Source organism: Suricata suricatta, chromosome 1 (genome assembly GCF_006229205.1).
Source record: "Suricata suricatta isolate VVHF042 chromosome 1, meerkat_22Aug2017_6uvM2_HiC, whole genome shotgun sequence".
Lineage (NCBI taxonomy): Eukaryota > Metazoa > Chordata > Mammalia > Carnivora > Herpestidae > Suricata > Suricata suricatta.
The window spans coordinates 104673276-104693556 of record NC_043700.1 but is presented as its reverse complement, the minus strand read 5'-3'; the positions used below and the strand labels follow the sequence as shown (position 1 = coordinate 104693556).

At 40.4% G+C, this 20281-nt stretch overlaps 1 protein-coding gene across 4 annotated transcripts in view; it reads left to right on the top strand.

Moving 5' to 3' along the window:
- Window positions 1-20281, top strand: part of ALPK1 (alpha kinase 1) — a 124752-nt gene that overhangs the window by 55255 nt on the left and 49216 nt on the right. For 2 of the 4 annotated variants that reach the window (XM_029941873.1, XM_029941856.1), the window contains exons 3-5: window positions 6543-6709; window positions 6927-7158; window positions 11369-11523. In XM_029941873.1, the coding sequence (XP_029797733.1) occupies window positions 7038-7158; window positions 11369-11523 (276 nt within the window). In that variant the 5' untranslated portion in view covers window positions 6543-6709; window positions 6927-7037. The remainder of the gene's footprint in view (window positions 1-6542; window positions 6710-6926; window positions 7159-11368; window positions 11524-20281) is intronic. The other 2 variants (XM_029941865.1, XM_029941880.1) reach the window with 1 other exon arrangement.

Genomic DNA, 20281 nt, shown 5'->3' with positions numbered 1-20281 from the left:
TTGATCAACCCTTATGAGACATATATTAGAGCTTTTCCATCAATCCTCCCTGTTTCTTAACCTCTCTTTTATATTTTCTATCTCTCTGTCTTTTTTTGGGGCAGATTAGATATGTTCTGATTTATCAACCAGTTTAAAAATTCTATCTTCAGCCAGAACTAATATTTTATCAAATCTATTTAATTTATGGAATTTCAAATTTTTAATTATTATTTTTTCATTTGTAGAACTTCTATTTGGTTCTTTTTCAATCTGCCTATACCTTTGCACAGCTTCCTGTTCTTAAGTCATATACTCAATATACTCTTTCAGATCTGAAGCATGTATATTTTGTAGTCTGTATCTGATGATTCCATTATCTAAATTCTTTGTGGATCTGATTTTACTATCTGTTGTTTCTTTTTTCATTCATTGTTTCCTTTTACCTCATGCATTTTGTGAGTTGTCCAGGAACTCATATTTCTTGGTATTTTATAGGTAGAAATTCTTTGGAGCTTAGTTTGAAGTCAGATTCCTTTAGAGAAGATTGTGTTTCATTCCACTAATTGCCTGAGAAAACTACCAACCTAGGACCTTTTTATTTTTCATGAAATTCATATATGTAAAATTACCTTTTATTTGCTATAGCTATTTCTTTTTGAGAGAGAGAGAGAGGGCACAAATGAGCAAGAGACAGAGAGAAAGAGAGAGAGAGAGAATCCCACAAGGGGCAGAGAGAGGGAGAGAGGGTGAGAGAGTGAGAAAGAGAGAGCAAAGCAGGACTCATGTTCACCTGAAGCAGGGCTCATATGATGCGAGGCTCACTCAACCAAAGCAGGACTTGAGCTCACCCACGGTCGGACTCAAACTCATGGACCATGATATCATGACCTGAGTCAGATGCTCAACCAACTGAGCCACCCAGGCACCATGCTGTAGCTATTTTAAAAAACAAACACAGAGTTAGACTATTATTTATCCCTTGTGGTCTTGAAAAACATCATATGAAAAGCTAAATAATTAATGAAAAAAATGATTAGGCATTTGACATGTTTTCAATAAACAGTTAATTTAAAAATTAACATGAGTTCTGCATGTTGCCTGGGTCAGGATGTCATTATGTTATAAATGTAGTTTACAAGATAAGTTCTTCTAAAGTTTTAGGATCATTTTTTAAGTAACTTGTTTTAAAGTAATTATCAGTTAGAGGTTTTGTGGATCTGTGGAAATTCTCAGGGGAAAAAATTTTGGTCTCCTTTAAGAAGCAGGATATTTCACCACAGGCAAATTTCCTGAGAGAGAGCGGGAAAGGATGAGGATTCATGTTTAGCTTGCCCTTACACTAAAGGATCAACCTTTCAGGACATCAGTTTTATGCAAGGGAACAGTTTCTTATACATTCCACCTTGGGTAGACCTTTGGTTTAATTTCCTATCTTCCCACACTCCAAGATCCTGAAAACCCGTTTCAGCTTACAGTGTTTGCAAATACACTCAAGGCAAAGGCTAGCTTCTGTACTGGTTAATCTTCTGGGTTTCAGCTTGAACTCGGTTTGTTTTCTGAGTGGTTTTTACTTTCCTATCATTTCACTGATACATTGTAGAGGTACTAACGTGCTTTCCCAGCATTTTTACTTGTTTTCAGTGGGAATTTGTTCAGAATGTATTATCTTCCATACTGCTAGAAATAGAAATCTACCCTTTCGGGTTTTGGTGACTCTGAAGTTGCCTTCTCCTTCTTTTTATTCAGTTTTAAAATGCTAACAATGGCTGTTACCCAAAAATATCTATCCAAGCCCCACAGTTGTCTTATTCTCCAATCAGTTCTCTTTCCCCTTTTTCCCTCACTTGCACCGATCAGTACCAGAGGCACTATGGTCAGAATTTGTGTGTAGGGCTGCTCAGGGGAGGGTGAAAAGGTGGGAAAAGCTGCATTGTCATTGCTGGTGACTGACTGGAGAAATGTATTCTTCTTGTTCTATGTTAGGGACCAGAATACAGTTTCTCATAAAAACAATATAAATGGTTTTGAATATAGATGAAAAATTTTAGTATAATTATTCATTTACATATGAATTAAATGAGCTCTGTATGTTTGCTTATGAATCTAACCAATCATTAATTGGATTCCAGCAAAGACATTTAAAAATTTTTTTAACATTTATTATTTTTGAGAGACAGAGGGAGACAGAGCACAAGTTGGGGGAGGGTCAGAGATAGAGGGAGACACAGAATCTGAAGCAGGCTCCAGGCTCTGAGCTGTCAGCACAGAGCCCGACATGTGGCTGGAACTCACAGACCGCGAGATCATGACCTGAGTGGAAGTCGGATGCTTAGCTGACTGAGCCACCCAGGCGCGCCCCCCAACAAAGATATTTTATTTATTATTATTATTTTTTAACAAAGATATTTTAAACTGAGCTTTTGGACTACAATCCTGTTTAGTACTTCTTATATAGTTCATTTTAAATGTACTTATGGGGGCGCCTGGGTGGCTCAGTCGGTTGAGATTCCAGCTTCAGCTCAGGTCATGATCTCATAGTTCATGGGTTCGAGCCACATGTCAGGCTCTGTGCTGACAGCTCAGAGCCTAGAGCCTGCTTCAGATCCTGTGTTTCCCTCTCTCTCTGACCTTCCCCTGCTCATGCTGTCTCTCTCTCTCTCAAAAATAAAAACATTAAAAAAAATTTTAATGTACTTATGTTTTATTCTTATAATTATATTGTAACTCCTTGACAGTGTAGGCTTCTTTATGTTTCTCCTACTTTATGCTTCCCCACATCTTTTAGCTTAAGGATTCTGACTAGCTGGCTGGTGGATTATTACAGAAGTGGAATCTGTATTCCATAGTAGGCCATGGAATACCTTTGGAATTCTTTTATTTTCCTTGATTAACCCCCAGTAGGAGTACTAATTGTCCAAGAAAAGGACGCACAAATGCCAAAGAAAATGGGGTTTTGAATAATACACTGATTTGCTTACTCTTTAATGATGACTAATTTCTCAATTATCTTACAAGTCAGCCACTCAGCTGAATTCTAGGTCACCAGTGGAAATAAAATATCCAAATATAAAAATCAAGCATGGAATGTATGAGCATATGACCATTGGGCTATGTGTGTGCATGTGTGCCATTATTCTAGAAGTATTTGTTTGTATGTTCTATTGCTCTTGCTGGCCTCTTTCTATTTAATTTTTAGAAAAAATATATGAGGGGACATCCAAATAGAGGAAATAATCCATAGATTACAGAAAATATTGGAAAACTAACATTGTTCAATTTAGTAATAGATACAGCTCACAGAATTGCACAGTTCAGGGAGCAAAAATTGATATGTGTTGAAATTGAAAGTGATTCTTTTATAAAGGAAGCTGACCAAAATTTCCAGCGGGTCCATTGCCTGAAGGAAAATTTTCTAGCTCCAGCCTCTGTTATGCGTAACAATGAACCATACAAGTCTGGACAGATGGTTGGATTCCGAAGTGTTTCTCATGTTACAGTATTTTCTTCCTGTTGTCTCTCCTGAATTCTGCAGGGAAACGAGAAAATGTTATAACTTCCAAAAAGTATAAAGAATATTTTTAGTACATTTTGGGAAGTCACAAGTACTAAACATTAATTATTATGGAAATCTGTTTTTAGAAATGCTTTCTTGGTTAAAATCAATTGTTTATTATGCTCAGTATGACTTATCTTTCTTGCTGTCTTTCTTGCTGAAATATAAGATGTATTTATGTCTTTTCCTAGATCTCTTCTATGTTCCCTGTCTTAAAGTATGCTCACTGTCCATTTAACTTTGAGCTATGGTGAGCTACAAACTTGGGACTCATTTTTAAGACCACTCATATCTGTCCAACAGCAACATTGCATTTATGCCCTAAAAAGCCCTCAAATTTGTCCAACTTTCTGTATCTCTATGACTCTGGCCCAAAGTTCTGATATTTCTCACCAAGGTTATTATAATAAATGCCTAACTAATCTACCTGAAATCACCTTTTCCTTTCTGTCCCCAATACTCACTACAGCAAAAACAGAATGAACTTTCCCAAATATAAATCTGGTCATGTTCCTCCTGCTATCAATAGTTTCTTATGACTCTTGGGTTAAACACAAGATTCCTTACCTGGCACATAGGGCCCTGAACAGCTCCTACCTACCTCTCCAAACTCACCTCATATCAATTTTCTCCTTTTATCTCTAGTTCAACTAATCTGGCCTTCTTTCATTTCCTCTATATTTCTTTCTGCATTAAGACCATTCCCTACCATTTTAACTTCATTAAGCTCTGTTCCTCTTACTGAGTTTAATTCAAGCATCACATCCTCAAAGAATTCCCCATTAACCTGCTCTAGTTTTACCCAAATTATTAGGACAGATCCTGTTGTTTGCCCCCACAGAACTGCATTTCTTATCTCTCTTTCACAGCACTTAGACAAAAGGAAGAGATCTATGATCCTGTAGACATTAGAGCTTCAAGTGAGGGAACAAAAGCAGAGTTATATTTATTTAGTAATCAACCTCTAAGATTCAAGCCAACATTTCTAAACCATAGAGAAAAGTATAAAAAATATTATACTTAAGGGCCAAGAATTATGCAAAAAATATCAGATATTCTTCAAAAAAATAATCTGCTGAGTATGCAATATAAGACCTAGAAAGATATTAGTAGTTGTTCTCATTTAACCCCCTTAAAATACAGATAAGAAAAATGAGTCTACAAAGTGAACCTCAGAGGTCTCACAAATAGCTAATGATAGAGAATGAAGTGGAATTGGTCACAGTTATCTGTTGAACATTTTTATGTCTAACTGTTTTCCTATATCTAAATCCTCTTTTCATTACTACATGCTATTTCTGTTTAAACATTTACAGAAACAGAGCAATTAAAGTTTATTTTAATTTGTCAGTGTAACAAAAGACTGCCTTCTACCTTAAGAGGATGATATGGCACCAATGCAACATTATTATAAAACTTTAAACAAAGGAGTGGTGTGCTATTAACATTACATCACAGTACAGGTTTCTTTCTTTGTGCATGAGTTCTTCACATTTTCTTATTATATCCCTTTTTCTACGTGAAGTCCTAAAAAGGATCCTAAAAAGAGAATCCCATTCTTCCTTTCATTTGAAGAAAAGTAAGTGTGTCCTACTCCCTTTAGGCTAATTTCAAGAAAGGTTTGTTAAGTTTTTCAATTGCCAACCGCATTTCTCAATCTCCTTACTAACCCTCCATTAGAGCCATAGCTCCCTTTCTCAGGAATGGTGGGCCATTCCATTGCTACATGGCCTCTCGCTCATACGAGGCCACTAATTAGCTCTCTGACCAGCCCTTACTTCTTGGTTCTTTTCATAGAAAGGCAACCTGATGGCCATCTCTTACCACACAACATGCACTTAAAAACACTTGAGCAAAAAGGGACATTGGAAACCATTTAGTACAACAACCCAATCCATACAGGAATACTTTCTGAAACATCTTAAACAGAAGGGAGATTTAATTTATATTTATGCTTAAATGCATCTAGTAACTAATTTGTCACAATCCCACTTTTGTGAAATCTTTTTCAAGTAACAGGAATTTTGCATCCAAGTACTCTACTTGTGTTCTTCACCAACACTACACCATTATTTTAATGAAACAAGCCTGTAACATCCTGAAACTTTACTTTGGCAGTTTTCTGTGTAAAAAACCTGTATGTTTTTTAAAACCCAAAGCATGTAAAATATACCAGCCAGGTTAGAATGAAAAAATGCGAAGGTTAGATTACACATTTCGTTCCTCCTTCATCTTCTGTTCCTGTTAAGCTTTAGGGGGAAAAAAAGATAGAAAAATGTTTTCTTGATATTTAAAATTCAAAACTAGCTTCCTAAAATGAAACTTTTTATTCCAATACCGATGCAATAATTTATGGCTTTAATATTTTTAATGATGACTTCACTGCATGTATAAGCCAGGAGATGAAAGAACTGGAGCCATCCATACATCTGTTATTTCTTCCCTTCCAGACTCTCTTCTTTGGTAATAAAATTCTAGGTGCCCTGTAAGAGTCTCTAAATCAGACAGCAGCTCCACTCTCTATACTGGCAAACTCAGGAAGAGTTTCTTTGTTACATTTGTTCATTGTAAACAAAGGAAGTTGTTTTGTTTACTGTGTACATTCTTTAATAAAGGGAAGACCGTACAAAAAGATTTGTTAGTCTAGTAATTTTCCGGTATTTATTTGTCAGGCACTTTTGTACTGTCAGTAATTTATTTTGTTCTTGAAATTGCCTTGACTGCAATAGATAATTATCGTATATTCATATTTACATATGAAATTTCTCACCCAAAAATCCATCCATACTCTACAGCTAGGAAATTGGGCTTTCTGGGATATCATTTCTCTATTTTCTTTGGCAATATGCCTGGCTGCGAAGAGCTTTGTATTTGGCATCTGTCGTTACCTATCTTGGTCCAAATTATATGATGCTAAATACCATGAAGAATACTTCACAGGGGAAATCAGGAGTGGGTTATGAGAATGCAAACTTCGTATCACCATGTGCTTATATCTGAATATTAGAACTGTTAGCCAGATGCTTCCTGTAGACTTCCAGAGAGACAGAAAGTGTGGTGCCACTGGGATCCAGAGACACTGATGGGAAGTACGCAGAAGATGCATAAATCACAGAGTATATTCATTTCATTTGGCTTCATGGGATTCCACTGACATCACTGCGGGTGACCAAGGTCTGCACCAGGACCCCCCCTCTCCTGTTCTCTGACGCCTTCGAGGTGCTGCCCATCTAGACCAGGCCCTGCAGTAATTTCACACCCTCCCCTAATAAAGTCCTCCAGGGTTGTCATGTATTTTCATGTGTTTGCCCTATTATCCCTCCCTGCTTGAGTCTTACAGATAATTGATGATGCTTCAGTTAATCATCTTTCTCCCGCTTTTGTTCACCAGGTACCTTTGCCTTGAAGGGGCTCTTTTATTGAGAATCGATGTCTTCTCTTGGGTAATTGATCACCACAGACCCAGGGACACTTGACTCATCGTTGAGGAAGAGTAATCATCATGAATAATCAAAAAGCTGCAGCTACACTACTGCAAGAGTGCAAACAAGTGCTGGACCAGCTCTTGTTGGAGGCATCAGACGTGTCAGAGGAGGACAAGAGCGAAGACCAGCGGTGCAGAGGTGAGGTCCTGAGGAGAGGCGCTGGGGGAAGGGAGAAGCCAGCAGGCTGGCTCTCAACTCCCCTGCCTGAACGACATGTTTTCATCTCGGCCCTATTTTTCTTCTCTTGGCAGATGACCACCGAGAGATGAGTGGATTTCTAGGGCATGAATGGGACATGGGCTGCAGGCGGACGGGCAGGGGAGGAAGCCCACTTTGTTGCAGTGAATTGCTGTCAGTTCTAATTTTAGGCTTCAGTAAACATGAGGCTACGAGAAAACAGTTTAGTTCAAGAAGAACAAAGGGTGCAAGTAGGCTGGTGCACGTAAATTTCAATTATTAAAAAATTGAAGCAACTTCTGAATGGTGGCATATACTTTTTTCAAACTAGGCTTTTGTGCCTCATCAATTTCCATAGGCTTCTACGGTTTCCATAAATATGTCATCCCATTGGTCCAATCTCTCTGTCTCTCTTTTTCTTTTTGATTATTGATACATTTCTCATGCTGCATTCACATGCCATTTGTAAAATAAATCCTTTCATACCGATGAACACTGGTTGCATCATTATCAGCGTTTAAGAATTTGGCCTTTTGCTCATTTCATAGTTTGTGCCATTCATAGTTTTAGATGAGTCATTGTTTGAGAAGTTTTGATCACAAAGTCTAGAAAGTTAAAGTATTTATTTCTTCCATAGCCAGTTTTGGAGAGGGAACTTTCCTTCCTTTCAGCGTTTGAATAAATTTTCCTGCATTTCTATAAGTATGTTCCTTTTATGTGCTTTTAATATTTTTTTGTATTTTTACTGATTGACTATTCCTTTTAGAAGTAAGATTACGTAAAACTCACACTCCCCGTCTCTCTTGTTGTGGATGACTATGTAATGGGGAAGGTTCTGGAGGAGTCTCCCCCACGTTCTTGTATATTGCACACACATAAGACTCACTTTTAAGTCCCTATAGGCATCTTCATGTTTTGTAATCTGCTGTTTGTGCCTCTTTCAAGGCAAAATGACCCATGCCCCATTGTTTCACAACACCTTAGTTTATGTGTTTTCCTTCTTTACTAGCCAGATACAGCACTGCATGATTCTGCTTGCTAGTTCTATGCGCCCAGCAGCCTGCGCACACCGTGGCAGGCGTCAGCCCCTTTCCGGGACGGCAGGTACTTGGGGCCTCCAGAACACGCTGCCCGGCTGGTTCTCATTCCCCCGGGGCCAGCATACTGTGTTCTATCAACCAAAGTTTTTCTCTTGTCCTTTGGCTACATGGCATCCTTTGTCTTTTTAGCCAAAATTCCTTTAAACTTTGTGTTCTCCCTAGTGAAAACTCAGAGCCCCTACTTGAGTAGCATTTTCTTCTTTTTTTCTTCCCAAGTGCCACAGAATAGGAGAAATAATCAGTTTAGTTCCAGATAAGGCAAATCAGGGCTACAAAATCATTCAATTAGCAACGGCCCTTCAGGTAAGCTGCTTGGGGAAGTAAGTGATCAGAGAGGCAGAAGACAATACTGCTCCATCAGGGGCTGACTGCTGGGGTTGACTGACTCTGATAAGCCGGGGGGGGGGGGGGGGGGGGGGGGGGGGGGGGGGGGGGAGTCTCTGCTGAGCCATTGATAATCTCAGCATTAACCGACCCCCATGCAGGCAGGCTTCGCCGTCCACCCCGAGCGCCAGCAGTACAACTGAATGCAATCTGAGCACAGAGTTCCTCCCTGAGCAGGTGGTGGTTTCTGAGCCATACTAGTGACTGAAGTGGTCACTCACATGTGCTCCACGAGAAAGGCATTAGAACAGGGCCACTTATGGCGACAGGGCAAGCCAGAGGGCTCAAACATGATCATTATGGTTTTTACTCTCTCCCCCTCCTCTCAGCCCTGTCCTCTTTCCTCAGAAATTGTCCTTGTCAGCATGGGTGATTACTTCTAGCAACTTCCTAAGAAATAGAGAAGGAACTGAAATCTAAACGTGTGTGTGTGTGTGTATTTAAAATATGATTTATTGTCAAATTGGCTAACATATAGTGAGTAAAGTGTGCTCTTGGCTTTGGGGGTAGATTCCTGTGGTTCACCGCTTACACACAACACCCAGTGCCCCTCCCAACAACTGCCCTCTTCAATGTCCATCACACATTCTTTCTTCTTCCCCACCCCCCTCACCCACCCTCAGTATGTTCTCTGTATTTAAGAGTCTCTTATGGTTTGCCTCCTTCCCTCTCTCAAACAGTTATATTTTTTAAATGTATTTCAGGAGCACCATTTATTTCAGTATGCCGCACTGGACTATCCATGTTCTGGCATGCTCTGTAAGGAAAGGGTAGCATGGAGGAGGCAAAATGAGTTGTACAGACCAGATTTTCTCCATCATCATGAAAAAAATGGAAAATATTGAAACCATGCAGTGCAAATATATGGCGAAATTCTTTGAATCCAGAAATCAGATTCCTGTTGTCATTTCATTTGACTCTGGAGGTTGATACTCATGGACAGAATGTCCAAATTTATCAGTCAAACTGAGACACGTGAGAACAGGAAGGAGCACTATTAGTAAGTACACTAGGACCACAGAGAATTGTCCTAAGTGAACAGGACTGAATGAATAGTCATCCTATTTCCAACTATTTCGAAATATCATTTAAGAAATTTTCTTTACATACATACTGCAGCATTTCTGGCAATCAGAGGGCCCAGCTTTCCAGTGGATGATGACCACATTGGTCCCTAATGCCATGGCTCTGCTTTCTTTGGAGGAGTGCTATCATGCAGTCGGGGCTCCAGAGTTCTGGGTTGCTGCATCAGGGAGCAGTGATTTCAGCGTGATATGTATAAATAATCCTCAGTAGTCAGTACAGATTCTCACTAAAATCCTCTCAATGACAAGCAGTGTCTCCCCATCAGGAGTCATCCTTACATTTGCCCAATTGGCAAGGACACAGAAGAGCATGATGGACCAAGGCAGGGTTAGGTTTTCTTCCTTCTCTCCTTTTTTGTGTTTTACTCTCTGTGTGATATCTCTTTGGCCCTATTTGGTATGTCTCATGTAGGTATAAGACTAATTCTTTTAACCCTCAGGGTGTGAGTTACAACAGTGATAAGACATGATGCCTATCTTCAGGGAGCTCACAGTCCAGTGAGAGGGCAGTATTGTTTCAGAGCAGCAGGATGAACACTGAAAGGCCTGTCTTCAGATTCTGTATCTCACTCTCTCTCTGACCCTCCCCTGCTTGCACTCTCTCTGTCTCTCAATAATAAATAAGAAAGAAAAAGACAGTGAGTTTAGTTTTAGATATTTTTGAGTATGAAATGTCTGTAAGATAAGCATCTAGAGATTTATAGCTGGCAGTCATATAATCAGAGCCATAATCTTTTATTCAGACCACTGAGGGTTCACGTGTGCTTCAGAATTCAGAATTTTTCAGAAGTTAGGAAGGTAGTAGATGTACCATCTGCTCCATTCACCTGCAGCAGAAGCTGGACAGCACCCATAGTCAAACATAGTTTCTACAACAAAACTTTTGGCTCTTCACTACGTAAGATTAACAAGACCATAATTACCCTCTAGTAAGTTCAAGTCTGGGTTGGGAGCCAAACGTAAGAAAATAACTTCTAGTTTCCAGAACTTTTTTGGGTTTTCCAAGTTTGGATTGGATATTGTGGACCTCTATAATGAGGTTTGATGCCCACAAAGAGATTGAATATATCTAGTAATGTAAAATAAGGCAATCTCACAATAAATTGATACCATTTCAAACTTCATTGTTTTGTAATCATTGTCAACATTCAAATGTAGTCCATAGTGAAAGTATGAGGTGAGGTGAGGTCTTGGAGAAGGAAAAAGAGATGGTACAAATGGACTCTCTGCATTACCCAGCTGCCACAACCCCAGATGGCATTCCATCTCAGTCCCTTTCTCATTTTACAGGGAAAATAATATTTCCTTCATTCTTTTCTCTGATTCTTCATGCAGGGATAGTCACTGAAGTGCTTTACTTCCTGCTAAAAACCTTTCTTAATGCCTGACTACCCCAATTTACCTGAAGGGCAAAGTAGACCAGGGCCACCCCTGACAGATAGCTTTGCGCTATTATTCTCTGAGTCAGAGCCACCAACACAGACCAGCCAGCAAGCGGTAGAAAAATTTTTTTTTGCCACTGAGGTGCTTCATCATAACATTGGTAACTCAACAGCCTTTTCTTTGACTGCAATTTCCTTACCTGAACTCTGACCTTTTCAGCTTCACTCCCCAGCGAACTAAGGACCCTGATCCAGGAGGCAAAGGAAATGAAGTGGCCCTTCGTGCCTGAAAAGTGGCAGTACAAACAAGCCGTGGGCCCAGAGGACAAAACAAATCTGCAGGATGTGATTGGCTCCGGGCTGCAGCAGTTACTGGTAGGAAGCGCCGCACCACCTGTTCCCCTGACACCCTGAAGTGAGGCATTTAGCCTCTAAGTGGTCTAATAGATTAAATTTCTTTGAAGCATAAGACAGCCCCTATCCTATGGTCAGCTCTGCCAGATTGACTAATGTGGGGGAAATAGCTTTTAGAAAGCATTGCCTGTCTATAAGACCGTCTGCTGGAAGTCAAAGCAAGTAAAAGTGAAGAAGGGTAGTCAGTGGGTCTATCGAGAAAACTGTTGTCCTGAACTATTTATTATATCCCTGGTAGGCCAGATGCACTAGTTTTGATTCTGCCATGTCTCCTAGCATTTTTCTTTAGAAACGCTCCTTTTTAAAAGTTGGGTAGCTTGAAAGAATTCATTCACCATTATTTCATCAGCATGACTTGCTGTTCACCGTGTCCCTTCCCAAACCTGGGACCCTCCTCATTGTCTTGTCTCCTCGTGATGTGGGCTGTTCAGGAAGCATCAAGTCAAAGTCATTGACCTGCTTACTCCTCAACTCACTTATTGGAAACTGATCAAACTGCTACCTCTTCCTTAGATAGAAGAGGACCTTACGAACAGCACATGAACTCGGATCTGAGCTCAGATTTCAGCCATAGGTTCTGGAGATACTACACGGACTACCATTGTTCTTTTTAGTAGCATTGTTTTTTACCTATGGTCTCTCAGTTGAGTATCAAAGAAGAGAGCCTATTAGCTTGTATGTATTTTTTCTCATGAAAAAAATATATGTTTGTCTGGAGACCAGACATTACAAGCAATGATAATATCCTAAAAATTTATTGCATCAATTAACATGAGAATGTTTTGGGGTCACCCCCAAAGCAAGTGTACAGGTATTGTGTTTGCCTACCAAGACAGGAGTCTGAGAAAGATTCCCTGATCTAAGTACATATAATGGCATCTTTGGAGACTTAATAGAACTAGCAAAACCCCCACTTTTCCCATGACCTCCCCCCCCAAAAATATAAACAAACAGACTGGGGTTCAGCAGACTGGAGACTGCAGAAAAAGGCAAGTGAATGTTTGGAAAGAATGCAATGGTGAACCAGGAATTTTAAGTGACCAGGCTTGGTATATGTGGAAAAGTAGAATGGAATAACTGTGATCTGTGTACCTGCAGGTTTTACAAAGTGCTTACACGTACGTCCCCTCATTACTTCTCAGAATGGCCCTACTGTGATTATTACCATTATCATCCCCATTGTACAGATGAGGGAATTAAGGTGAGGGGAGATTAACGTGTGATTAACAGGGAGCAGACCTGTGAGTGGTGGAGCTACCCCTTCCTCCATTTCGCCACCAGTTCTCCTTTAGAGAGCCCCATGGGAAGAACTTGAAAGCACAGGTAGAATCCCTGAGACCTGTTGACTCTAAAGCAAGATGCAGGCCATCCAGTAGAACTTCCTACAGTGAAGGAAATGTTCGATATCTCTACTGCCCAACATGTTAGGCCCTGGCCACTTAGGGCTCTCCAGCACTTAGAATGTGGCAAGTATGAGAACTGAATTTTTTCGTATTATTTAATTTTTAAAAATCAATTTCTATGTAAATAACCACATGTGGCTAGGCCTACTATTTTACTGAACGGGCAACTCTACAGAAGTGATGCTTAAAATGAGATCTCATGGCAACAGCACTAGATCACCTAGGAACCTGTGGGATATTCAGTTTCTTGGTCCCTACCCTAGACTTACCAAATCAAAAACTCTGAGTCTAGCAATACATATTAGACAAGCCCTCCAGAAGATTCTCATGCATATGCTAGAGTTTGAGAACCAATGTTCTAAAGACAAGTGGAGGAAAGTCAGAGAGCCTGACCAGGGATGTGAGAGGAGAAGGAACAAGGTAGGGGGTAAAGGAGATTCCAATGTGAAGTTTGCAGGAGACCAACCATAAAAGCAATCTCCTTTCCATTAGTTCCAGGAACTTGTTTAGACTCGGGCCAGTTTCTGAAAAGCCCATAGTTGCTTCCCCTGCTTGGAAAGCCTTTGTGTGATTTGGCTGCTGGTGGCATAGAACATTCAAGGCTTTTAAGGAAGGTGACAACAGGACCACTTCTTTGACCTTTGGGGCTTAGAACGTTCCTCGGAATTTCAAACATAGGCTGAGAGAGGGAGGCCTGCCGCCCCACATGAGAGAGGGGGGCCTGCCACACCACGTGAGAGAGGGGGGCCTGCCGCCCCACATGAGAGAGGGAGGCCTGCCGCCCCACATGAGAGAGGGGGGCCTGACACCACATGAGAGAGGGGGGCCTGCCACACCACGTGAGAGAGGGGGGCCTGCCGCCCCACATGAGAGAGGGAGACATACCACACCGCGATAGCCAGGGTTTACTCCTCACTGTCCCCCCACCGTCACCAGACCCCCCTGCCGCATGCCAAGCTGACAGTGACTCTAGATGAAAAACTCAAGATGATATTTTAAAAACATGATCCTGCTGTATTTGAAGGTTAATGTGAGTGGGGAAAGAGCTGCTCCTAGTTGTTAGACTGTATTTATTCCTTCTACTTTCCCTCTACATACCGCATGGATGTCATGGCTGGGAAAACAGACACAGAGAGAATTTACGACGTTTGTGTCCAGCTCACAAGATCACTAGTGGCAGCTCTAAGAATTAGTCCATTAGGCTTCTTTAGCCCCTGAATTTAACCTGGGAGCTTTTTGAACTCTGAGCATCATTTTCTGTAGGTTCCCCAGCAAGCTATAAATTAAGCAACCACACCTCCTAATGACTCTTAGGATGCTTTCCTATTGTGTCAGAGCCCAAGTGCACAATTACTAACCCACTCTGTTTTGTAAATACAGAGAACTATGGCACTCTGTGAACTCACACTACTTTTGAGATCTCAGCTTGCCAAAAGCATCCCCAGTGAATTCCATGACTTGTTTTTGTCCCATTATGCACTGGTTTCAATATTATCCTTTACTGAAGCTGGCTGGCCATGTTTTAATAATCAATCAATTATGAGATTCTGTTCTTTACATAAAAAATTGGCTAAAGGCTGCCGACTTTGTCTATTCAGCCAAGTTATCTCTTCTTATGGTTTTTTCCACAAATCTAAACCTACCATGATGTCCTTTGCCTCAAAATGAATCCTTCCCATAAAAAATTTCCCCTCCATTTTAAAAATTAGCTTTACACTTAGAGTGTAAATGCTGTTAAGTTGAACTTAATTAAATTTAAGTTAATTCCACAAATAACATATCAAAGTTAAGCACAAAATTATGCTGAGTGCCTGAGTTAGTGAAATTAAGGATCATTTATAAGGTTACTCGCTTAGGCTAAACTTAATCAAGAAAAATTATATGTGTTTAATGCTTTGCTTTCTGTTCTCCACAGCCTGCCCCGTTTCTTCCCTCCCCACATGCCCTCCCTCCCTCTCCCCACCCCCAACCTTTTCTCCTTTGGTGTGTGGCCACAGACAGAAATTTATGGCAGGGGCCAACCTCCTTTACACTCCACACAAAGCTCGCTGACTTGAGAGAGTTTGTTCGTTCTCTCCCAGAAAAAACACCTGCAGCACGCTCCCCAAGAAACCTGGAGAGATGGGAGATTAATGTGGCTGTAATAGCTGGGCAGTGTTTTTGGTATTATGCCCTCTCCCCAGGTAGATGGGTCTTTTCCGAGATGATACCAATTATTTATTGCTGAAACATCTGTTGATAACTGCAGCTGCCCTTGTGAAACAAAGCCTATCATGGGGTCACAGGCTATAGGGACCTAAAATCCTACCTCATGCTAGTTTTAGACTATTCAATAACACCCTCAAGTCCATGGGTTACCATCATCTTTAATGTCTCATCATGCCATAGAAAATACTTTGTAAACACCGCACTGCCCTGCCCTACAGGCTTTGAAGTATTATTTCATCTCCATTGGTAATTTATATTCCAGTGCCATTGTGCTGTGGGAAAAAGAGGGGGAACCTTTTTTGTTTTCCATTTAATTGTATATCGCCTGACACTTTGACCTGTATTATTAGTATTAGTCAGAAAAAGGATTTTCTCCCTCTCTTATTTAAAAATAAAATTTCAAGGGAAAGCAAGCGCTCCTTCAGCTCTTTTCACTCAAAACAATGTTTACACTCTAAGAGGAAAAGATGAAAAGCACAAGCAATTTTTTTCAAGTGTCGGAGAAGGGCATTTCAGTTTTTGAAAGAGAACAGTAAGGCCCTTATAAATATCATTCAGCAAAACCTTTGATGGATTTTTTCTTCCAAAAAGTATTGAAGGCATTTACCATTAGCTTCTGTTTAGCTTGGTCTGGGGCGGGCACAGTAGAGTTCTTACTAGTCAAATTCTCCTTGCTTCTGAGATGCCAGGGAATGAAGGCACCAGCCTCTGTGTGGCTGCCACCTTTTGTAACTTTTCCAGTAACTTTTACACTTTCAAAAAGGATGCTTTCTGCACAATTAAAGAAAATATGAAAATAAAACTTTTAAAAAGGAGATAAAGGATGTATTTAGATTCGCACGTCTGTCCCAGTTGAGAGCAGGCTGAGTTGCCAGGCGAAGAAAAATGGTTGGACGGGCCCTGGTTTTGAGTGTTCCTGCAGATTTGGGTGTCCTGATCTTGGAGAGGGACTGGCCTCTCCCCAGCCCTGTTTCTGTAGAGGGAGGGAACCTAAGTTCAGGGTGGTGTCTCTGCAAAGAGATACAGGGTAATTTTTAGAGTTTGGCTAAAGTAAGGTGCAAGGAGATGAGTCAGTCTCAAAATGAGAATTTTTTTTCCCATTTTCTCTTCAACTGTATAACCATGAAAATGGATAGTATGATAACCTTTATTCCACAAATATTTTTGGAAATCTCTGTGCTACCTTGCAGTAATTTGAAGATAGACTAAATAAGTAAGTAGTTGTTTTCTTACATGATCTCAGGTGAAAAAGCTTTGTGGATGAACAAAGTTTGATAAATTTAGCTTCCAGAATATTTTTCTAACATATCTTTTCAGATAATCTTGCTGCCTTTAACTTGTTGATATTTTTATTTTTAAACTACCTAAAGTACTAAGAAGTCAAAACTTAAAGCATAAATAGGAGCATCTGGCTGGTTCACTGGGTTGAGCATCTGACTTCAATTCAGGTCATGATCTCACAGTCATGAGTTCTTGCTGCGCATCAGGTAAGCTGCTTCAGCGTGGAGCCCTCTTTAAATCTTGTCACCCTCTCTCTCTGCCACTCCCCTGCTGGCACTCTTTATTACAAAACTAAATAAGAATTTTAAAAATATGTTAAAAATTAAAACATAAATGAATATGAATAAAGAAAACAGTTGTTCATTACAATATTATGGGGAGATTTTTTAAATGTCTAGTGTGATTAACCTAAGAGCAGGGAGGGAGGGGAAGAGTATTCAGCAAAAGATGAGTATAAATGTATTAGGATGTGAAAAGTCAAGTTGAAGAAAGCTACGTGGTGTGAGGACTAGGTGAGGTGAGATGCTATCCCTAGAAGCAATAAAACTCTTCCCCATGAATAAGCTCTGGGTTAAATCAATTCTGAAAACTAATTTTAAAATATCTATTTCAGGTATCAGTTTTCATATTAATAATAGAGAATTCTTGGTTCAGATCATGGTTCAGGTCATGATCTCACGTGAGCCCCACGTCAGGCTCTGTGCTGACAGCCCAGACCCTGGAGCTTGCTTTGGGTTCTGTGTCTCCCTCTCTCTCTCTCTGCCTCTCTCCTGCTCATGACCTATCTCTCTCTATCAAAAAGAATAAATGTTTTTTTAAAAAATATTTAAAAAACAATAGAGGGGCGCCTGGGTGGCTCAGTCGGTTAAGCCTCCGGCTTCGGCTCAGGTCAGATCTCACGTTCGTGGGTTCGAGCCCCATGTCAGGCTCTGTGCTGACAGCTCGGAGCCTGGAGCCTGCTTCCGGTTCTGCGTCTCCTTCTCTCTCTGCCCCTCCCCATCTCATGCTCTGTTTCTCTCTGTATCAAAAATAAATAAAACATTTAAAAAATAAAAAATAAATAAAAAATAAATAAAAAATAAAAAACAATAGAGAATTCAAAGCAATAATAGACAATTTTTGGATTATGATTCTTTCACCAAGTGACTTTTTCAAATGAAGTTTTCATCTTTAACTATGTACTTTGGGGTTTTAATAGTGGAGATCTTTTTCATCAAGATGCAAAAAAGCAAAATGAATGCAAGCTGCATATTCGTTCATTTATTCAGCAAAACTTTATTGAGTATTAACATGTGCCACACATTTGAAATATAGAACACTGAGTGAAATACAAAGGAAGTGGAAGACCTAGTTCATGTCCTGGGAAAACCACCAGAATAAAGAAATGGGTCAGCCAACCTTTACGAAAAGCCCTGCTTGTTGGAACGGTTCCTCCCATTTATCAACCACTTCATATGTGGCAGATGCTCCATACCTATTCTTCTAATTCTTACAGGCTCGGCCATATGACCTGTTTTAGCCAATGAAATGTGATTAGAAATAACATGTGCCAGTTCCAAGCGGAAGGCTTATAAGCCCTTGTGTAGTTCTCCCACTGGAAGTTTTCCTTTGCCTCATGAACAAGATCATGGCTACTCCCTCAGCCTGGCTTCTGAAAAGGGCAAGATACATGGAGCAGAGTCTCAGAGTTAGAGCCAAACTGCAGCCAATTCTAAATACGAACAATAACCAAATAACTGTTGTTAAAGGCACTGAAATGTTGAGGTTGTCACAGTCTTACCAGGTGATTTAGGTTGATTTGCTCCCCCACGAAAGACATTGAAGTCCTAACCCTCAGTGCCTCCAAATATGATTTTATTTGAAAATAGGGCCAGTGCAGATGTATTTAGTTAAGATGAGGTTATATGGGAGTAGGGTGAGCCCTTAATCCAATCTGACTGTGTCCTTATAAGAAGGCCATGTGAAGACACAGAAATACAGAGAACGCCACATGATGAAAGAACCAGAGGTTGGGTTATGCAGCTATAGGCCAATGAATGCCAAGAACATTCTGGCAATACCAGAAGCTGAGAGAGAGAGGTGTGCCACCTTAGAGAGAGCATGTCCTGCTGATAACTTGATTTTGGACTTCTAGCCTCCAGAGCTTTGAAATAATACATCTTCGTTGCTTTAAGCCATCCAGTTTGTGGTTCTTTATTACGGCTGCCACCGGAAACTAATACACTAAGGGAAAGCTGGCTGATCTTTCACACATACACATGTGAAAGATGATGCAGCAAGAAAGCTCTCAAATGACCTCCAGGTTCTTGTACATGGTCCTATGCCTCTATAGAGAAGAAAGCAAAATACACCACAGTCCACAATCAAGAACAGAATTTGTTCAAAAGGACATTTCAACAAAAATAGTTTCTAAAGGAAAAAGAAAAGAAGGGTATGGTATTTACTATATTATTTCATCCTTAAATATGGCTGGAAAAAACAGATTGGAAAAAGCGTATCTTCTTTCTGTTTCATTCAGTTTGGGGCTGTCGTGCAGTCAAGAGCCCACTGACCATCTCTATTTGGATGTCCCAGATATCTCGAGTCCACTAGGGCCCAAACTGGCTCATCATCTCCCCACTTCTTCCTGCTCCATCAAGCACATTTTATCCTTCTCACAATAGCAGTGAATGAGAAGTGATCACAATATCAGTAAATGGTACCACAAACCTCCCAGTTACTCAAATCAAAACCTGGAAATCATCTTTAATCCTATCTTCCCATCAACCCTCATATCTTATTGATGATCAAGTCCCACTATTTCCTCTTGAGTGTCTCTCAAATACATCTTCCTTCCTCCAACCTCCGTGCTGCACACTATACTGCTTCAGACCATAACACCTCTTTCCCAGATTATATTGAACCCTTCTCCCCACCTCTAGTCACGTCCCCTGTATAAATAAGGATAGTAGGGTTAGTCTGCCGAATAAGCAATGCCAAAACTTGAAGCAATAAAGTTTGTTTTTTTCATGTTGCTGTATGTCCATCGGAGTGGGGGGCGGGGGAGGGGGGAGAGCTCTGCTTCATGTCACTCTCTTCAGGGACCCAGCTTGCTGGAATGCCTACCATTTAGAATATTGCTAGTTGCCATAGCAGGAGGAAAGGGAAATGAGGAATTGCATAGTGGCTCTTAAATATGTGCGTACAGAAGTGACCATAGGCCATATTAAGCTGTGTAGACACAACTCACTTCAAGAAGGCTGGAAAACACAATTCTACCATGTGCTCATAAGGGGAAGACACAGAAACAGAGTGGCAGATAGTACCTATCATCACCATGGCTCACCAGCCTTACTCTGTGCTGCAACCAACCCATGTTTTTAAGATGGCAATCTGACACTTCTTCTTGCTTGAATCCCTAGGGGGAATCTCAGTTAATTTGAAAAACAGGACTGTTTTAAACCATACATCTTACAACAGTACCTAATACTAATCCTGAACAACAAAATCTATATAAATTTGGAAGAACATTTTCCATTAAAGTGGTGGGATTACTAGGTACTTTTATTCTTTATACATTTTTTAATTCTTTACCATAAACCTCTCTTGCCATCAGTCACCTTTAAATCCAGATCCGTTCAAATGTTTGAAAAAAAAAAAAACCCAAGTAAGGGTAGTAAGGCTATGCTGTACCGCTTCTCTCACACCAAGTACAAATACTGAATTGCTTCTATCTTAACAGTGAACAAGCTGGGGCACCTGGGTGGCTCAGTCTGTTAAGCTTCGGCTCAGGTCATGATCTCGTAGTCCATGGGTTCGAGCCCTTCGTCAGGCTCTGTGCTGCCAGC